This window comes from Urocitellus parryii, chromosome 12 (genome assembly GCF_045843805.1).
Source record: "Urocitellus parryii isolate mUroPar1 chromosome 12, mUroPar1.hap1, whole genome shotgun sequence".
NCBI lineage: Eukaryota > Metazoa > Chordata > Mammalia > Rodentia > Sciuridae > Urocitellus > Urocitellus parryii.
In genome coordinates, this window is record NC_135542.1 from 45,788,298 (window position 1) to 45,808,837 (window position 20,540).

General features: G+C 40.9%; 1 protein-coding gene across 1 annotated transcript; it reads right to left on the reverse strand.

The window, feature by feature from the left end:
- Positions 1-1,574: 1,574 nt before the first annotated feature.
- Positions 1,575-20,339, reverse strand: Matn3 (matrilin 3). The gene is made up of 8 exons (XM_026414619.2): positions 20,126-20,339; positions 15,238-15,804; positions 12,524-12,649; positions 11,750-11,875; positions 10,011-10,136; positions 7,627-7,752; positions 2,709-2,819; positions 1,575-1,630 (listed from the first exon to the last, which is right to left on the reverse strand). The coding sequence occupies exons 1-8, from the start codon at positions 20,337-20,339 to the stop codon at positions 1,575-1,577; spliced, it is 1,452 nt and encodes a 483-aa protein (XP_026270404.2).
- Between the last annotated feature and the right edge of the window lie 201 nt (positions 20,340-20,540).

Here is a 20,540-nt window from a genome sequence, read left to right on the forward strand (position 1 = left end):
AAAGAAAATGTGATATGTATACACAGTGGAGTTTTATTCAGTCAGAAGGAAGAATGAAACTGTGCCACTTGCAGGAAAATGGATGGAATTTGAGAGCATCATGTTAAGTGAAATAAGCCACATTCAGAAATGAAGGGTCATGTTATCTCTCATCTGTGGAAGCTAGAGGGGAAAAAGGGTCAGAGTGTGTCATGAAAATTGAAGGGAGTCAGTAGAGGAAGGGCAACAGGGGAATGAAAGAGGGAAGGGAAAGGGGAGATATGGAGGAATTAAATTGACCAAATTATGTTATGATGAATGAAGGTATATATGAATATGTCACAATGAATCCCGCTATTACGTACAATTGTAATGTACCAATAAGAAATTTTTTAAAAGAACTAAATGAACTAAAAAAATTCTTAGGTATTAAAATACAGTTCATAAGAAAGAAATTATATGGGACAAGTAGAATATATATAAATAATGCATTTGTAGAATAAAAGGTATAAAATTTTTAAAAAATTAAGTGTGAGATTAGATTATAGGAAGAATATTAATACTCTGTTCTTTGCCAAGAAGCTGTTATATTTAAATAATTACTCAGTTCAACATAAAGAAATGTGTTCAATAGACAAAATTAATGTGAATTAACAAAAAAATGGTCATGACATTAACACATAAAGATAATAACTTTATTATTATAAACAATTCAAACCAAGAAAGAATTGAGTGCTACACAACATAAAGGACTGTTTTGTTCTAAAAGTTTAAGCTGTAGAGATAAAGTATATGTATCAAATATATAAGTGAAAAATGTTATGCTTATTACTAACATTCAAAAAGTCATTAGATATTGTTGCTTGTTATACCAATTCTACAAACATATCATGTTATCAGTTGATCCTAAAGGAAAATGATAAAATAAATTTAGGACATTTTGCTCTTGATAAAAAGTTTAGCACCCTAAATTCACAACTAATGCTCTTTAGTCATGCATTTCTAAGACCAGAATGAATTAAAAACTGCATGTAATATTTACTTAATTAACTACATTTAAATATGTGTATTATAATCCCTTGATCAGAGTTTCAATAATACTTCTGCAAAAATTAGCAAAAAAAAAGTGTTTAACAGTTCTAAATTATATTAATTTCAATTTTAATTATATGAGCTTTTCACGTGGAAATACTGCATACCATTTGCACTCTTGGTAATAAAATGGTTTATTTTATAAATATTATCAAGAGAAAATATATCTTAAGTTTCCATTGTGAATATGATTATCTTACTAATATAAACATTTAAAATTAAATGGATCAATTAGTAGATAATTTTAAAAATTGAACTTTTCATTCTACTTCCTACCATTTCACAGTTAGAGCATAGAAACACTAAAGTTTGCCCTTAATAAGAATATGCACATTTATTTCCTTGGAAAAATGATACCGATTCTCCAGAAAATCGTCATACTATTTATCTGGAAATATTCAAGCATTTATAATGGCAAATAATTAGCAAGAACATCGAAGATACCAGTGTGCAAAAGTATATTAATTGCACCAAGTTTTCTACATTTCTACATTTTGAGCAATCTAACGATGTACTTGTCCATATTCATTTACTTGCAGCTTCTGCAAAATGTCATCAAGTAGCTAGTTGTTAAGGCCAACACCATTTATTTCTACACATTAGAAAACAAGCATACTTTTAAACACTTTTACACAAGATAAAAGAAAATTGTGTCCTAGTATAAGTGAGGAAAAAGAACTAGACTATTTTCTCAGCAAAAGTCTCATCTAACACTCAGAAGTTCAGTTCTTTTGAGATCTTGATAAAGTCAGACCACTGCAGTGGTCTTCAGATATTTTTGCTCATATGAAATTCAATTGGACAAATACTTACTAGTAAGATGGATAAAGGGAGCAACATTTATGAATTCTTGATTAAAGGAATTATTGGTCCTCTGGAAATTTTGCTTTTCTGGAAAATGCATCTTATTAGATTTAGGGTAAGAGAGAGGTGTGCTTTTCTTGTGTAGTTAGGAAAATGGCAATCCTGAAATGGAAGATGAGAAATGAACATGCCAGCAGATTCCAAGTAGCATCTTGAGCAAGTGAAGTATTTGGAAATTGATTCAATTTGAACTGAAAAATCTGCATACTCTTAAGTTGTACCAAGATCTGAATTCTACTCCTTTAAGGTAGCAGAGACAGAGTAGTTAACTTGAGCTGGGCTGAGAAAAAGTACTTTTTCTGTTAGTATTTTGAAGTGTTGGTTTTGAAAGATCCTAAGACACTATCATGTTACATTTTAAAATCTGTTTTTGAACACCTGGCTAGCTAAAGTGTGGAATCATGAAATCTGAGATATCACACCTCATCAGTCAGCTGATTTGTTCTGCACAGATGCAGATTCTGAACTAAGATGGCCATATAAAGGAAGCATAGGATAATTACCTCATCTGTTGAGTAAGAGCTCAATTTGGAGCATACATGCCATGGAAAAGCACTAGGAAATGTAATAGTTACACAGCTTTTACATGTAAATATAAATGGTCTATTAAAGTATTTTAAAGAACTCTAAATTGAAAAAAAATGTATATTATTGCTGCTTATCTTAAAACAACAAATAAGGCCCTTGCCTTCATAATGTCCTAAAACATTTAGCTCATTTGTAGTACTTCCACTGGCTTCAAGAAGAAGCAGAAAACCTTCTGGAAAGGATATGTTTGGTGTTCAGTCTCTGGAGATAGGAGCTGACCTTCTCCTGGTAAGCTAATGTGGCCTCACACCCACATGCATCTTCAGTGGAAATAAGTCTCCGTGCCTCTTCAATGGCTACAATGAGAGCACATAAAATGTTATGGATACCTAAAAGTATAAAAAATCAGGAAATATACAACTCAATGTTACTTTTCGGGGGGGGGAGGGGGTGGTACCAGTAACTGAACCCAGAAGAGTTCAATCCTGAGCCACATCTCCAGCCCTTTTTGTTGTTGTTGTTCTGGTTTTTTTCTGAGACAGGGTCTTGCCAAGTTGCTTAGGGCTGTGCTGAGTTGCTAAGGCTGACTGTATATTTGTGATCCTCCTGCCTCAGCCTCCTGAGCCACTGGAATTCAATATTACTATTTTTAAGACTTATTGAAATGCATTTTCCAGGAGGTAAAAGGATATAAAAACAAATGGAAGAGGAGAAACTACTTTGGAATAATGATGTCATGGACATTTTTGTATTAGGAGATACAAGGGAAATGTTTATAATTGTCAAAGTCAGGTGATGATTTTATGAGGGTTCATTCAATAATTCTTTATACTTTCATGATTATCAGAACTCATCAACAATATAAAGAAAATTTCTTTTAAAGATTGTATAGGAGATACAGAGACAAGACAATCTTCTTCTGGTACTGGGTCCTCACTAATAAATGAAAAGAGAACAATAACTCACCACTTGTATGGCCAAAGTACTTCAAAGGTTAAAACCAGGTTATACCTGATTTTCTACAGAGGACTTTTAATTTATTAAATGGTTTGATGAGAGTTCTAGTTTTTACCCCAAAATACTTTAGTATTACAAATTCAGATATATATTGACATTTAAGTAAATGTGAGAGATTAATAGAGGTAACTCTATTTCTTTCTGTGATGCTGTGAGGCAAACATTCCTGTTAAATATTACAGCCCTTATAATTGCAAATAGAAATAAGCGTAACTTCCCAAGCCTGAAGACTGCTGTCTAATCTTCCAAGTGAAACTATTGCCTGAGGACAGGAAATGCCCCTTGGCGCCCATATTTTCTCTCATCTTCTAGAAAAATGCAGCGTAGGCCTGGGGGACCATAAATCCACTGAATTAAATGCAATCTATTTACCTGTCTGAATCCTATTAAAACCTTTTGGGACCATCCAGCCCAAATCCCACCATAATCAGCCTATTAATCAATCAGTAAGCAGAATATATCTATTGAATATCACCAACATGCCTATCATCCCTGTGCAGAGTATAAAATGGGTACATATGATACAATCTCTTGCCTAATAGACTCTAAGCTCTGGTGGAGGGTTGGGGGTCTGTCTCAGTGTGATATTCTAATTAAAATTCTCTATAGAAAATTGCAAAACAGTGATGTAGCAAATTTGAAACTTGAGAGATGGACTCATTCACAATAGCATCTAAAAGAATAAAATACATAAGCGTGTTTTTTTTTTTTTAAGTAGAAGACATAAACTCCATGTTAATGGATTGGAAGATTGTTAAAATGGCAATACTTCCCAAATTTGATCTGTAAATTCAGTACAATGCCTATGAAATCCCTGCTGACATTTGTGGAGAAATTGACAAAATGATCCTAAAATGTATAGAGAAATGTAAGGGACCCAGAATAACCAAAACAATCCTAAAAAGAAGAAAAAAAACTGAAGAACTCATACTTACTGGTTTCAAAATTCTCTACAAAGCTACAGTAATCAAGGCAATGTGGTGTTTGCAAAAAGAAGGCATGAGGATCAATGGAATAGAACTGAGACTTCAGAAATAAACTGTTTCATTTATGGTCACTTGTTTTTCAACAGGGTATCAAGACAAGTTAATAAGGGAAAGAATACCTTTTGAACAAATTATGCTGGAAACCTGCATAGCTATATGAAAAGAATAAAGTTGGACACTTATCTCACACCATATGTGTGTGTGTGTGCGCATGTATACACATGTATATATGTAGCTCAAAAAAGACCATAGACCTAAACAATATAGAAGGAAGGAAGGAAGGAAGGAAGGAAGGAAGGAAGGAAGGAAGGAAGGAAGGAAGGAAGGAAGGAAGAGATAAAACTAAAAAACTCTTAGAAGAAAACACCAGAAGTAAATCTTCATGACTTTGACCTATCAAACAGTTTCTTAGATACAATAACAAAAGCACAAGATGCAAAAGAATAAATAAATTGAACTTTATAAAATTAAAAGCTTCTGTCATCAAAAGACACTTTCAAAAAATGAAAGGGCGGGCTCGGGTTATGGCTCAGCGATAGAGTGCTCACCTAGCATGTGCAAGGCCCTGGGTTCGATCCTCAGCATCACATAAAAACAAATAAATAAAATAAAGGTATTTTAAAAAATGAAAGGGCAATCCATGATATAGGAGAAAAAATTTCAAATCGCATCTCTGCAAAAATTGCAAATTACACATTCCAACTCAATAAAAAGATAGAAAATCAACTTTTTAAAAATGGGAAAAGGGCTTTCAATAGACATTCTTCCAAACAATATATAAAAGTCACCAACAAGCACATGAAAAGATGGTCAAGATCATCAGTCACTAGGGAAATACAAATAAGAACCACATTAAATATTGCCTTACCCCATAGGATGAATAAAATTTTTTTAAAAAGATAGTAGTAAGTGTTGGCAAAGATATGAGAAATTAGAAGCCTCATTCACTACTGGTGAGATTCTTAAATGGTGTAACCACTTTGAAAAAGAGTCTGGCAGTTCTTTAAAACATTAAACATAGGGCTGGGGTTGTGGCTCAGTGATAGAGCACTTGCCTCAAACGTGTGAAGCACTGGGTCCAATTCTCAGCATCTCATCTAAATAAATAAACATCCATCAACAACTAAAAATATATATATTAAAAATATATATTAAATATAGAGTTCCATGTGACCTAGCAATTCTACTTCTAGGTATATATTGCAAAGATTAAACCATATGTCCACACAAAGACTTGTATACTAACTACTGTTCACAGCAACATTATTCATTCCAGCTGAAAAAGTGGAAATAAACTATTCATCAACTGAGAAGTGGATAAGCAAAATGGGATATTTCTATGCAATAGAATATTATTCAGCAATGAAAAGGAATAAAGCACTAATGCATACTACAAATATGGATGAATCTGGAAAATAGCACACTAAGTAAAAGAAGCCAGTCACAAAGACCGCAAAGCATACCATCCATTTGTATGAAATGTCCAGAATAAACAAATCCATAGAGGTAGAATTAGTGCTTGCTAAGGACAAGGGGCTGGGAGGAATAGGGGAGTGACTGATAATGGGTATAGGTTAAGGTTGATAAAATTTTCTATAATTAGATAGTGCTGATGGTTATACCCAATTTTTGAAATACTGAAAATCAATGAAATGCATACTTCAGCACAGCAGTTTTTGTTTGGGCATGTAACTCAGTGGTAAAATGTGTGTTTAGCATGCCTGCAGCCCAAAATTTGATTCCCAGAACCAAATACCAAAAAGAAAAAAAAAAGAATAAATGTTGTGATAAGTAAATTACCTTTCAATAAAAATTGTATAGGAAGGAAGGAGAAAAGAAAAGGAAGAAAGGAAGGAAGGAAGCAAGCTAGCTAGCCAAAAAGATGTAGATATAAACATTAGAGCTCTACACCTAGAAAAAATGAACCAAGCCTGATTCAACTTTTCAAGCCCTCGATCGCGTCCTCTTTTTTCTGAACATACACACACACAGTACTTACTGCATGCCCTTTAGTTAACCTTTGTGTTATGCTCTCTCACAATGTTAAAATGTCCCTATTTGGAATTCCTACCTGAAATTTGTCTCCAGTTTCTTCCTCAGAATCTAATAGAGTACAATTTGTTTAACGGTAGCTCCATAAACACTGCTGATGGAATAAATACATGAACCTTAAAAAAATAAAATGAGGTGACAGCCTAAACCATTAAAAAATCATGCTGAATTCTCCACTTTCCAGGAGGAGAAATTAAAAAAAAAAAAGAAAAAAAAGATTGATTTTTCTGAAAATTACCCACACTTACTCAAGTTCTAGAAGCAAGCTGATCCTCATTATCCTTGCCCTTCACAAGAAATTGATTCATACTTTATTTCACATGAAATAATACCTTCAATGAAGAAATATCTGCTGAAAAACTACTTTGTGTACTGTGGTACCGGCCAAAAAGTACAGATAAGATCACCACCACCGTTGGGGTTGGGGATTACAATCTGCTAGAGGATGAAAACACACAGTTACCAGGGGCTAGGGGAGTAGGAACGGGCAGTGATTGTTTAATGAGAACAGGGTTTTAGTTTGAGATGATGAAAATGTTCTGGAAATGGATAGTAGTAATGGTTGCACAGCAATGCAAATGTGTTGCATGTCAGTGAACGGTACACTTAAAAATGGTTAGAATGGGCAGGGCACGGTGGTGCACACCTGTAATCCCAGTGGCTCAGGAGGCTGAGGCAGGAGGATCGCAAGTTCCAAAGCCAGCCTCAGCAACAGTGAGGAGTTAAGCAACTCGGTGAGACCCTGTCTCTAAATAAAATACAAAATAGGGCTGGGGATGTGGCTCAGTGGTCATGTACCCCTGAGTTCAATCCCTGGTATCCCCCCCAAAATGGTTAGAATGGTAAATTTTGTGTTATGTATGTTTTACCATAATTTTAAAAATCAGACTTAGGTAGAGATAGTAATTAGAAAAAAGAAAGAGAAGAAGTTGGAATCAGATCATGGAAGGTACACAGGCAGAGGAAGGCAGTGTTTCATTATGTAGGCAATTGGAAGCCAGTGGAAGATTCTGGCCAGGAGAACGGTTCAGAGCTTCATATGGAGAGAGAACAGCTTCCTCCTAGATTTTCCTACCCAACAGAATAGGCTTGAAGGGCCAGTCTTCACCTGAACATGTCTTCTTGTCCTCGTTCAGTGTGTAGCCAGGAAAACAGTCGCAGTGGTAGGAGGCTGCCCCATCACTCACACACACGTGCTGGCAGCCGTGAGTGCCCAGAACACACTTGTTCTGGACTAACCAGGAATGGGGCAGGAGAGAAACAGTCACACATTAATTAAATATGCAACTAAAAGCAAACACTGGGAGAAATCATCTCCAGTTTGGTCCCGACCGGTGCTGAGAATGAATCCTTCAGCAGTCAGCCACAAGCCCCAGACTCCAGGAGAAAGCCTCCTTCCCTCTCCACCTCCCATCCCTGCGGCTCACCTTTGATCACAGACATTCCCGCCAACCCCAACCGCTCCCCACCATCTTCTGCACTCTAATGCTGCCTTCTTTTTTATTCCTGTAGCACTAAGTCTTAATTATAGTCTAGAACTTACCTTGGACATTTCTGGTGACTGTCAGCATCTCCAGTATCTCCAGCTTATCGTGGATCATTACCCAAAAATAATCTATTAGGGACTTTATTGCACTTGGAACTAAGTGTGATGCTACACAAAAAGTACTGCATTGAACAAAGACCTGCTGTCTATAGCTTATAAAATGGGACAGAAAACACTGACCTGGAGACACCTAGGAACACATACACACACACTTACAAACACGGAGAAAAGTGATAGCAACATTATTAATAACAAAGGTGATATATATGACTGGACAGTGAAGTATTTATTATCTATCAATAAGGAACATTTCAAGGATGAAGACAGTTTGCCCAAATTTAAGTGGAGAGCAGAGGAAAGTGCCACATCAGTCCCATGTCCAAACTGGCCCAGGACAAATGAAAATGCAACTCCCCTTTAAAAACCAAGTAAGTTTTCCTAGAGACATGGGCTCTTCCTCTGCCATTACAGGGACCAAAGTGTTTTATTTGTTCCCTTCTAGCTCCCCTCTTAAATCCTCATTCCAAGCTCAGAAACCTTCCATGGCTTACTATTGCCTAGAAAATAACTTTGCATGAAATGCAAGGCCCTATGAAATGTATTCATAAAGTGCTTTTCCAGTCTTAACACGGATATTCCCGTCATCGATACATTTTAGATTTTTTTTTTTTCAGCAAAATGCGAAATAGGAGATGACTCTATTTTCCCCTTATCCCAGCTTGGCATTTACTCTACAGATAGATACTGGATCTGCTTCCTGCTCTGGCCCTGCCTTGGGACTCCACATCCAACCTACAAGCCTTCCTATCACCCAGTGCGGGGAAAGCAGGTCCGTGGAGCCATCTGACAGTCCTGTAGACCAGCCTCATCATGGCACTATTCCTTATTACTTTAAAACACACGTATACTAACTTGCTCACAATTTTTTCTCCTCCACTCATCTTTGCTGTCAAGTTCTTTGTACAATGAGATAATGGTCAAAGGCACAAGTAACCCTGGGAACATGCGATCAAACTCTGACTCTACTACTTACAAACCTGAGCAAGGTGACCTGAGCAAGTTTTTCAATCTGCCTATGCCTCAGTTTCCTCCCAAAGTTGCTATGAGGATTAAATGCATGGCTTTGTGTATAAAATGCTGCAAATCATGTGCAGCCCACAGAAGGTACTGAAAATGCTGCCAGCCATTATCTAAGAGCATTACCTCAAGAGAGGGAAAGTTAAACAAGACCTAAAAAACATTCAGTACGTCAAAACGGGCACTACCTCGAGAGCTTGGAATTTCTCTCCTTTAGGACTGTTCTGACATTTATGAATGCCACCCTGTTCTGCCAGTGAGCCTAAATCAAATTAATGAGGATTAGCAGTCGTGGTAGGGCTCATCAGCCAAGTCATAAGGCTCAGATTCACCGAAGATTGATCAGCTAGAAACTGTCAGGGAATGTCCACTTCAGACTTCCTGGAAGATCTGTGTGGGTCTAATTCAGGCATTTACAAAGTCTCCTTTACTAAATGATCCAGCTTTAAGATTAACGTTACAGAAAAGTTCCAGGCCAAGTTTTAACTGGAAAAAGATCAGTTCAGCCTATCACACTAAATAGTTACTGTCCAACCGACTTCCTCTAAAGTCTCCTATTCGCTTAAAAGGTCCCCAGTGTACAGGGCTATAAAATTTTCCTGGATAAGGATCTAATATTTAATTAGCTTTTCTCATATCCCCCACTCCCTACGCATTTCCAGTAATTTTCTGAAGTGATCTATGTTTGCAAAAACCAGTGAGCTCACCACCCTCTGAGCATGTGTGCCTTCATCCATCAGCACGACAGAATGCCTGAACCCAGTTGTGCTTTAAATTACCACTAAGAACTTCTCTCCCAGCAAATTGCAAGTCAATTTCACCACAATAGGAAGAGTCAAATATGAAAGAATTTGTTGAGTAGACTTTACCTGAACATGTTTTCTTATCCTCATTCAGAGTGTATCCCTCATAACATTCACAGTGATGGGACCCATCTCTGTCATTCACACAAATGTGCTGACAGCCATGGGCACCAACAGCACATTTGTCTTGAGCTGTCAGTGGAAAATCCAGGAAAAAAGAAAATAAAAAGTGAAAGAGTCTTTTATTACCCATAAATAGAAACCTTCTCATTTGCAGCTAGAAATATATAAGAGGAAAACTTATTGCAGGCTAGTCAAAGCTGTCAGTATTATTTGCTCTTACTAGAAGTTAGCCGAGTTAAATAAAATCCTGCACACATGATAATTATTCTCCAGTCTTCCCCAGTTCCTTTTCAAAAGTCATCATCATTGAGTTTTTATAATCTAAGATTCTCATAAATATATTCCAAAGGATTTCCTTTTAGGTTTACTGTATTTACCCCATTCTAGAGAGATATGAACAGTTATGTGACTAATTACATTAGATATGGAAAGACAGATTTAGAATTTGAAAAAATTGTAATTCAGTCCTTTCCTGTTTTATTTTCTTTTTTTATGTATCTTTTTGCAGTACTGGGGAATTGAGCCCAGGGATGCTCTATCACTGAGCCACACCCCCAGACCTATTTTTTATTTATTGTATTTTGAGACAGGATCTTCTAAACTGCTGGGGCTGGCCTAAAACTTGCAATTCTCCTGCCTCAGCTCCCCCAGTCTCTGGGATTGCAGGAATATGCCACCACACCCAGTAAACCTTTTCTCTTTTATAAATGAGGCAAATAAACAACAAAGAGACCAGCTGATTCAGGGCAGTATCAGAACTCAGGATTCAAATTTTCATTCAATGCACTTACCTCTGTACTAGTAAGTTTTAAACTATTTTTTATTTTTAAACTTTTTATTTTGAGATAACTTCATATTTATGAAAAACTTACAAAAATCCAAATAGTTGCTGTACTTTACCTTGCCTCCCCAAATGTTAACAATTTACATAACTCTAGTATGATTATCAAAAACATTGATATGATATGATTTACTAATATGTATAGTTTTTCAAATTTTGCCAATTGTTCTACTAAAGCACTTTTTATAATCCAGGACCCAATCTAGGATCCCACATTGCATTAAGTTGTCACATGGTCTTAGTGTCCTCCAATATGGGACATATCCCCAGTTTGCCTTTGTACCAGAAAATTATTTTTGTGAACTAAGAATGTCTCGATGTTTGATTTTGTGTGATGTTTTTTGGTTCTGAATTTTTAAAAAGAATACCACAGACATGCTGCTGTATCCTCGGTACAGGATGTCAACTGATGCATGATGTCACCGAGGTCATCACTAATGATGCTGGCTTTGATCACTTTGATGACTTGAAGATGGTGGTGTCTGCCAGGTTCTCCACTACAAGGTTACCATCTTTCCTTTCGAAAGCAATAAGTATCTTTCGGGATGTTATTCGGTGTTAAATTACTAAATTGTAGCATTTGGAAGGAGTGTGAGGGCTGGGTAGAGAAAAGAACTGAGTCTCACGTTCACAGGTGACACATACACGTTACTATTTCTAACTCTTCCAATAAGACTTGGAAATGGGAGGGGGGGAAAAAAGCCCAAGGTGACAAGAGAGAAAAACAGTCCAAGTGCAGGGGTGGGACTTGATGCACTCAGTCGCAGTGCCAAGTTCCAACACTGGGTAGGCAGGTAGACAGGTAAGTAAGAAGCAGCAGTACAGGCTCCTCCCCACTTACCTGAACAAGTCTTCCTGTCTTCATTCAAGATGTAGCCTTCGTGGCACTCACAGTGATAAGAGCCAGTCCTGTCATTCACACAGAAGTGTTCACACCCATGAGTGCCGAGAGCACACTTGTCGATAGCTGTCAAATGAGGAGCAGGACAAATGTGAACCCAGGGAGAATAGGCAGTAAGACCTCCTTTTTCAGACCTCACTACACAGAGCTAACAAAGGGGGTGGGGCTCCAGGAAGGGAAGCAGATCTGGAACTGACTGGTATTGGCTTTCAATAACAGACCCCAGGTGTGGGTTGTCTTTTCCCTTCTTTGTTTCTCAATTTCACATCCATAAAATAAGTAGGTTGAATTCAATGATCTGTATTCTTACTCTCAAACACTCTTTTCTAAGATTAAAAAGAAGAACCTAATTGTCCTTCTTCATCGACTTGGAATATTCATGCCCCAGGTACCTGAGACCCTCTCTAAATTTCCCTTACTTCTAGAATTCATGAGCATCTATGGTCAGAGAGAGGAAAGGGAGGCTTGTATCCAATTAGAAACAATCGGGGGAAAATGCCAGAACCACAAAAGGACCAAGAGTTTGGGATCTGTATCCTCTTTCCTGTGTCCCTTGTTCCTTTTCAAGGCAAATCATCCATGAGCCACAGTAAACCAGCCAAAAGGCAGTTAGGTAGAAAAGGTGTGGGAGTCAAAGCACAAGGCCCGTCCCACCCCAGAAGAAGAGATCCCCCAATAACAGGGTGGTCAGCCGCTCTCCCCCAGCAGTCTCACCTGTGCACGTTTTCTTGTCCGCGTTCAAGGTGTACCCTTGGCTGCACTCGCAGTGGTGCCGGCCCTCCCCATCACTGACGCACACGTGCTGGCACTGGTGCGTGCCTAGCGCACACGGGTCCAGGGCTGTGCAGAGGAAGTTCGGGGCAGTCAGCGTCAAAAGGTAAAAACATTTCAGATACTTTCTCACGTGTTAAGAAGGCATTGCTCGGGCTGGGATTGTGGCTCAGCGGTAGAGCGCTCCCCTGGCACGGGCGAAGCCCTGGGTTCGATCCCCAACACCACATAAAAGTCAATAAATAAAGATATTGTGTCCAACTACAACTAAAAACTAAATATTAAATATATATTTTTTTTTCAAAAAAAAAGAAGGCATTGCTCTTTATTTCACTATCAAAATTGGTCATTTGTTGTCTGCCTCTGGCTTACTAGAAATACTCTTAAACTAGAAATGTTACTAATTTAAAATTACAGACCTTGCTAGAAACTCTCTCAAAGGAGAAAGATAATTTTGGGCCCCGAGCTGAAGCCAAACACTTCCATCAGTCAGCTGCCTTGATGTTTTACTCAGCTTATCCACATTCCTATGAAAAAGATGTTTGCTTCCCAGCCTCAAGAGATGGGGAGAACAGTAGTGAACAGTGCTGTGAGCGAGTTGACCCATCAAAGCCAGAACTTGGTTTGCAAGGGTTCCACATTTTGTGTCTAAACAGAATTCAATGCAGGCATCCCCCTCCGCTGGAGACACACTCTCACTTGGAGCAAAACACATATTTTGACGTGCACACGATGGGGGCAATCTGGGTAACTGCTTTCTGAACATGCAACATGGGTTCTTGAGATCAGGTATCTACGTAGGCAACTTGGAGACACTGAACTCACATGATAAATACAAACAGGTAAAAAGAAAAGAACTAACTAAATGAGATTATATCAGCTTAATGACCTCTCCAGCTTTTTGCTCCTAGAGCCATTTATATCTCATTGAATTTTTTTTTTCCTAGCAGCATGTTCTGAAAGACGAATCAATGGATTTAGTCACTTCTGAGGGATCAAGGAGGCCTGCTGGAGAAGGCTGGCGCTCCTGTGGCAGGTAACCCAGCCTCCATTGCCCTTGGCAGCAGGACAAGGCTAATATTTTCCCAAGAAGGGCCTTTTCATGGAATGATCTTTCCAACCCGTTGACTACAACAAGCTGCCCCTCAGTCTTTTTTCCATAGAGAGGACGCTCCCCCGACCCCAGAACAGCATGTCTTTTGTACCAGAGGAAAAGCTTGCCACTCACCACTTGTTACTTTATGGCCTTCAAGCCCAACCCCAGGTGCCAGCTCTGACACCCAACTGTGCCACAGAGTGGCATCCTGATGCAGCAACTCTCACCCACAAGCTCGGGGGTTTTCCTGGGAGAAAGAAAGCCACTTTCTTTTTGGAACCCAATGAATACCAAGTAGATACCACCAAGGCCAATGACGGCCTGAGAAGGCACAGTGTCCCAGGACAGGAAAGAAGAGGAACCCAGCCAGGTCTGGTTGAGATGAGGCCAAGCTTCCCTCAGACCAAGGCTGCTGCCCTCATTTCCCAGCTAACTGGTGATGGCTGGGCTTCACGTCAGTTTAGATATAAATCTCCTCAAGATTTACAATTGCAATTATTGGCTCACTTGCTTGTCTCACCCCCAACCCCAGAATGTTAATTGATGGTTGGGAGAACTATATTTTTTTGTCATCAGTTATCAATAAATGCATGCTGAATAAACAAATGTGGAATAAATTATATAGCAAAAAAAAAAAAAACAGTATGTATGTTTAGAAATTCACCTGAACTAGAAATCTGAACCCACTTTCTTGGGTATTTTCATAGAGGGTTTCAAAGAATATTCTCCAAATGATAATAAATAAAACACGAGCCCCACAAATCATCATTCTGATCAGATCAGTGACTAAATATAAACCCCAGCCCCAGATGATTCATGCTGACGCATCTGGCTGTATCATGCTAAAAATCCCAATGAAATTAGCATGTTCATATTCAAACTACATCCTAAAGGAACAAAGAAATAGAAAAATAAAAGAATGTTGTTGTTGTTGTTTTAATCTCTTCTTTTGTCTCTCAGCTGAACCAAAACCCCAATCTTCCTGGTCCCTAATCCTCTTACACCACACAGAATAGCCAAAGAAAGAGCCCAATCTGAAAACAAGTGTTCCCTAACACTGTTCACACTGACAGTAACAGTGGGATATAGTCCACTGACCCTCCCAGGACATACACTGCTCCCTGTTTTTCTACAGAACAAGCAGAGTTCTGTTAAATCTAGAGATGGTAAAACTGAAGAAAGTACCTGGGAAAAAAGTGTACTGGGGGATGGAGACAAGACAGGCATCTTGAGGTTTCCTCCACCCCACCCCATCAGGGAACAGCAGGATTATTTATCTTGGGTATTTCTAGACCTTCACATTTCTAATGCAAACATGAAGATTTTATGAGCAAACCAAATATATAATGCAGCTCTATATTTCTAAACCAACACCATGTGTTTAAGTTGGTAAAAAAACACCAAAAAAGCACTGCGTGCATTTAAGTTTTTCATAAATGTCCACCACCACCACCATCACCACCCCTCAAAAAAAAGGGGTGAAAAATCTCTTTTTCTCTGGGAACACAATGTCTGAAATATAACATCCTTACTAGCTGGAAGCAAAGACTTACCAACTTACCACAAAAGGTTTCCTGGAATCTAGAGGAGAGCTTCTCAATGACCCCGTAGGTCTCCACATAGAACACATGCTCTTCCAGGGGCTCACTGGCCATCATCTTGAGGGACTCCATATCTGCCCTGTCCACACCCACAGCATAGAGCTCAATGCCAGATGCCCGGGCCCGTGCAGCCACCTCATTCACCTGGTCCTGGGGCCTCCCATCTGTCACGATGATGGCCACCTTAGGGATGTTGGAAGTGGGCCCCCGAGCCCCTGCCTGCACTGTGAAGGCTTCATCCATTGCTGTCTGAATGGCCAGCCCCGACATGGTGCCTGTGGACAAGGGGGTGATTCGTGCTACAGCTTGTTTCAGGGACTGCTTATCTGAGTAGGTCTGCAGCTGGAACTCAATCTTCACTGTACTGGCATAGTTCACTAGGGCCACCCGTGTGTCAGCTGCCCCAATGTCCAGAGTGTCAATGATCCGGGAGACAAAGGTTTTCACTTTGGTGAATTCCAAGGGCCGTACGCTTCGAGAACTGTCGATGATAAACACCAAATCCAAGGGCATGCTCTTGCAAACACCTGCAAAGAAGAGCATGGGTAGCAGAAGAAACAAGCAATGATCAGATCACAACCAGAAATGGGACAATACTCACTCCCAGACAACTCTGGGATTCCAGGAGGCCAGACAGAGTAGCACCCCTTAACCACAAAGCCGCCACTGCCTGCTACTTTCCCCAAATTCATCCTCTCACGGGTGTTTAAAGCATGACAGCTTTCAGAGCCCCATAGTGAGAATTCACATGAAGATGTGAAGTGTCCCCAGACATCTACCTATAAGCTGACTGAGTTCTAAAATTTTGCTTAGAAATCTGATTAAGGTTTTGCTCTCAAGGTTCCTTTTGACCCCTAGGAATCAGTGGATCCCAGCCATGTCCTGGGCCCCATGGCTAGCTGAGGCAATGGGAGTTGGGTGTTCCCAAACTGTGTAAAAGGCCCTCAGATCCAGCCTTACTGCACAGTTCCCTGCCCAGGCTTGAAGCAATGGCTGAATTTGAGGCAAGGCACTCTAACAATCTTCTAGTAGCTTCCTTCTTCTATTCCATTTCTAGGGGATGAAAACTGCCCCCCAAAAGCCCTAAAGTCTCCCTCCATCTGGTCACCCGTTCATTCTTGTTTTGGTAAGCTTTGAGTTAGTTGAAGATAGTGGGATGACAACCTAATGTGATATATGCCTCTTGCACTCCCTAATTTTAGCATGTCTTATTGTTTTAAGGAGCAGAGATTGTGACCTGGCATCTATTCTAGTACCTACATCACACTCACATAGTCACCTCTCATTCACTTATTCATTCACCTTTTTTTTTTTTTTTTTTTGCAGTTCTATACAAAAAAGTCCTATGCAGTCCTATGAAACCCTGGGGCTAAAAAGGCAAATAAGCCACATTTCTCAATCCTTACTGTTTACTGTATTTTTTCTACACAAAAGTACCTGGCACACTGTAGTGACACAAATTTTAGTTTTCTTCTTTTCTTTCCTAGTTTTTTCTACTTCCTTCAACCCTATTTGCACATCCCTCTTCCAGTCAGCAAAATCAAGTTCACAACTCAGGACTAGATAAGAAAGAAGCCAGTTATTACACTTCTTTTTCAAGCCAACGCCAACACATACTCATGCATATACAACACACACATGTAGTCCTAAGAGGAAATAAAATCTTTGGGCATGAAGTGTAAATCAAGGTTCTTCATTTTTCTAACAAAAAAAAAAGAGAGATGATGCTTCTCTAAGAAGGCAATTTATTACTCAATGAGTTGGGAAGAAAGGTGGACTCAAAATAAACTCTTAGGCCAAGCTGTTTATGGAAGAAAAAACCTTGTCTAGAACAAGGATCAAGTCTATGTAGTTTTCTTTCAAGAGCTAAAAATTATCCTCTTGGCTTTCCCCTCTGCCTGGAGGTATTCAATTAAGAAAGCAGCACCTGACTTTCAATTATAATCTAGGGATCACAGGGCACCAAGATAATAACCCTGCGAAGTTGTTCAGAGGTTGTTTATATTGTATACATCTAACAGGTGAGATGCTGAGATTCAGGGAGGGGTGAGAACTAGACAGCAGTGAGAACTAGTCAGGACTCAAGTTTCCTGACTTCCAGCAGCAGGGCCTTCCTGCCACACCACGGCTGCTCCCTCTGAGGCAACGTTTTCCACCATAAAAAAAAAAAAATCAACATTATCTCATATACCTAGAAACGTCCTGCATATTGACTTTGAGCCACCACCATGAAATATGCTGTGCGTCATGTATTTAGTTAAGTCAAAAGGAATTAAAAATCTCTCTTTTTCAAACTCCTCCAGAATTTCACTTCATCCCTTCAGATTCCCATGGATTAGGGGCAAGGAAGAAGAGCTGTGTTGCAAATCCTGTCTGAGCAGGGGTCAGGTACTTTTACACTATTAGAGTAAAAAGAAGAAGAAAAAAAAACATGATGATGGAACCCTGTAATTACCATGCAGTGTTGTCACTTGGATAAATCATGGTTCATTCTTGTAACCTGCATACATGATTCCTTTCTTCTCCACTGAATCCTTATTGGGGGGAGTTATGGGGGTGTGGTAGGCAGAATAATGCATCCCCCGCAAAGATGTCTAGGTCCTTATCACAGGAACTTGTACATATGCTACTTTTCCTGGCCACAGGGACTTTCCAGGTATGATGAAAGAGCTTGGGATGGAGAGCTTATCCTGTATTATGCAGGTGGGGCCAAAATAATTACAAAGTCCTCTAAAGACGGAGGATGATGGCAGGACAGGGGGTGCAAGTGATGGAATGTGAGAAGGATTCAACCTACCATTGCTGGCTTTGAAGAGGGAGGAAGAAGGTCATGAGCCAAGGAACATAGCAACCTCTAAGAAGCTGGAGACAGCAGACAGATTCTTCTCCCCTAGAACCTCCCAAGGGATAGGGATGCAACCCTATTGGCATTTTGACTTTAACCCAGGGAGATCTGTCAGACTGACCTACAGAACTCTAAGATAATAGTGTGGGTCACTGGGTTGGTAGCTTAGTGGTAGGGTAGCTTGGTGGTAGAGTGCTTGCCTCACATGCATGAGGCCCTGGCTCTACACACACACACACACACACACACACACACACACACACACACACGTGTGCCCCGCCAGCATACACAGAGTGTTGTTTTAAGTCACTAAATTCATGGTTATTTGTTGCAATAGCAATAGAAAACTAATAAAGGAGTCTTTGGCCAGGGTAGCAGGCAATTCTGTGACCAGGTTCCTTCCTGATTTGAACCCCGTCGGCAAGGGGCACTAATTGTTTTTTGAGTCTCCCTCCCAATGACTTAATAGAAGCAATTTGATTCTCAAGAAGAAAGTGAATATCTGAGTCTCCTAAAATGTTTTCATATTCACAATATCACCAATTTTTGACAATTTTGTTAGAAATAAAAGCCTATAGCAAAGTCATGGCAATTCTTGGTTGCTAAAAGGAGAGAATCTGGAAGAGGTGTAGAATGTGGTGTTTATCCAAGAATTATGCTTCAAGATCAGGTTTGAATTCCAGACAGAAAAGATTCAAGGCAGCTTAGTGGGGAAATGGTCACCCAGTGCAGAACCTCACTGTCCCCTCCAGTCCCATGGAGAGGGAGGTGAGCTCTAGAAGCAATTCCACTTCTAGAAAAAGGCTTTGCCAGCAACCCCACCTGGAGCAACCAGCCGAATTGAACCCCTGTGAGCCCCGGCCCCTCTTTGGCCATTTCAAACATGGGAGTAATGCAAGAAAGAGTCCTCTGAACTCCTTCTCAACATATCCAGAAAGGAGGGAATGGGCCAGGCAAAGGAGCCTGACAGGCAGCATTGGTGGCCAGATGAGACAGGACACAGAGAAAATGGTTTAAACAGCCTCTTTCAAACAAGACTGATGCTGGACTTCTTGGTAATGAAGCTAAAATCTCATGTAAACCATATGAAGAGCTTGATAGGTTGGAGCAGTGGAAAGAACCCTCACTTGGGATTTCAGGGACCTGAGTTTTATTCTGAGCTTTGACACTGATTTGCTGGGTCCCTTCGCTTTGATAGGGGTTACCCTGTATCTGTCAGGGGCTGTGTCAGATGATCTGCCGGCTTGGCTGAGCTAGGAACTTTGCTCTGTCTCAGGAATCCATTACTGACCAAAAAGAGAAATAGAACTGATCGCTAAGACTCAGTGTCTTGAGGATCTAAGAGAGCCCAGGTTGGGCCCAGTCAGTTTGAGAACACCTGGTCATGGACGGGAGAACAGGGTTGAGACCAGAATGGTTTCAGGCATTCGGGTGGCTTCTCTGGGTCCCTTATTGGCCTCACAGGGCACCCCCAAGACTTCCCCTCTACTAAATCCCGGATTCCACTGAGGCAGCTTTAGGGCTGTAGGATAGAATCATCCACAATCCTGGAATAGAAGCAGAGGAATTTCAAGAGAACTAAAAGTAGAATTCCTGGAAGGCTTGGTTCCACTGAAGGGTCGCCTTAAACCCAAGTGGGAGGCAGTCCCAGCGCTGCCTTCTCTGCTACCGGATGCTCCCTGCCGAAATCACAGGGGGAGTTCGAGCTTCAGGAAACCCAGATTCTAGCAGGGACACACGAGTAACCTTGAGTGTCTCCCCTCCTTTTTCTGCATTTCAGTTTTTCGGCACAGGATTCTCTGGGACCGGAATTCTTTCTCCCGCACCGCTGCCCGTCTGAGGCTGAGATGCAGGACACTTGCCAGAGGTCCGAAGCTCTCCTTCGATGCCCGGCTCCGCTGCCCACCCCCGTCCTCCCATCCGCGGCCCAGGCTCTCGTTCCCTCGGTCCGGCATTCGGTCCCTCTTCAGCTGTGGGCCGTCTCCCGCCCCTCCCCTCTGTACCTGCGCCGCGATTCCCACCTGGCTCGATGGCTCCGGAATAGGGCGAGCGGGTGGGAGCGGGTCGGCGCCCGGGGCTGCCGGCGGGGCCACGAGTCCCCAGCCTCCGGACGCCCGGGCGGTCCAGGGGACCAGGGCTGGCCGGGGGCGGCAGCAGCAGCACCAACCAGATCAGCAGGAGTCCCGGGAGGTGGCGCGCGGGGGTCAGGAGCGGCATGGTGGGCTCGGCGGGCCTGCAGGTGCGTGTCTGCAGAGTGAGATCCGAGCCCTCTGGGTCAGTCGGGGTCCTGGGACCCGCGCAAAGGCCGCCAATTTAAAGATCCCGCGCTTGCGGCCCCGCCCCCTCCCGCCCCCGGCCGCGACGCCAGGCGAGTTGGGCCACCCCTCCCCGGGCCAACAAGGAGCCTTGTCTGCGCAT

Bases quoted from the DNA above. Each gene is read 5' to 3' on its own strand.
- Matn3 (XM_026414619.2), bottom strand. From the start codon at position 20,339: ATGCCGCTCCTGACCCCCGCGCGCCACCTCCCGGGACTCCTGCTGATC. The intron at 12,650-15,237 runs GTAAGTTGGTAA...TCCTCTGCACAG, and splicing joins ATTCCAGGAAACCTTTTGTG to CCCTGGACCCGTGTGCGCTA. The intron at 2,820-7,626 runs GTGAAGACTGGC...CTCTCATTGTAG, and splicing joins GGACAAGAAGACATGTTCAG to CCATTGAAGAGGCACGGAGA.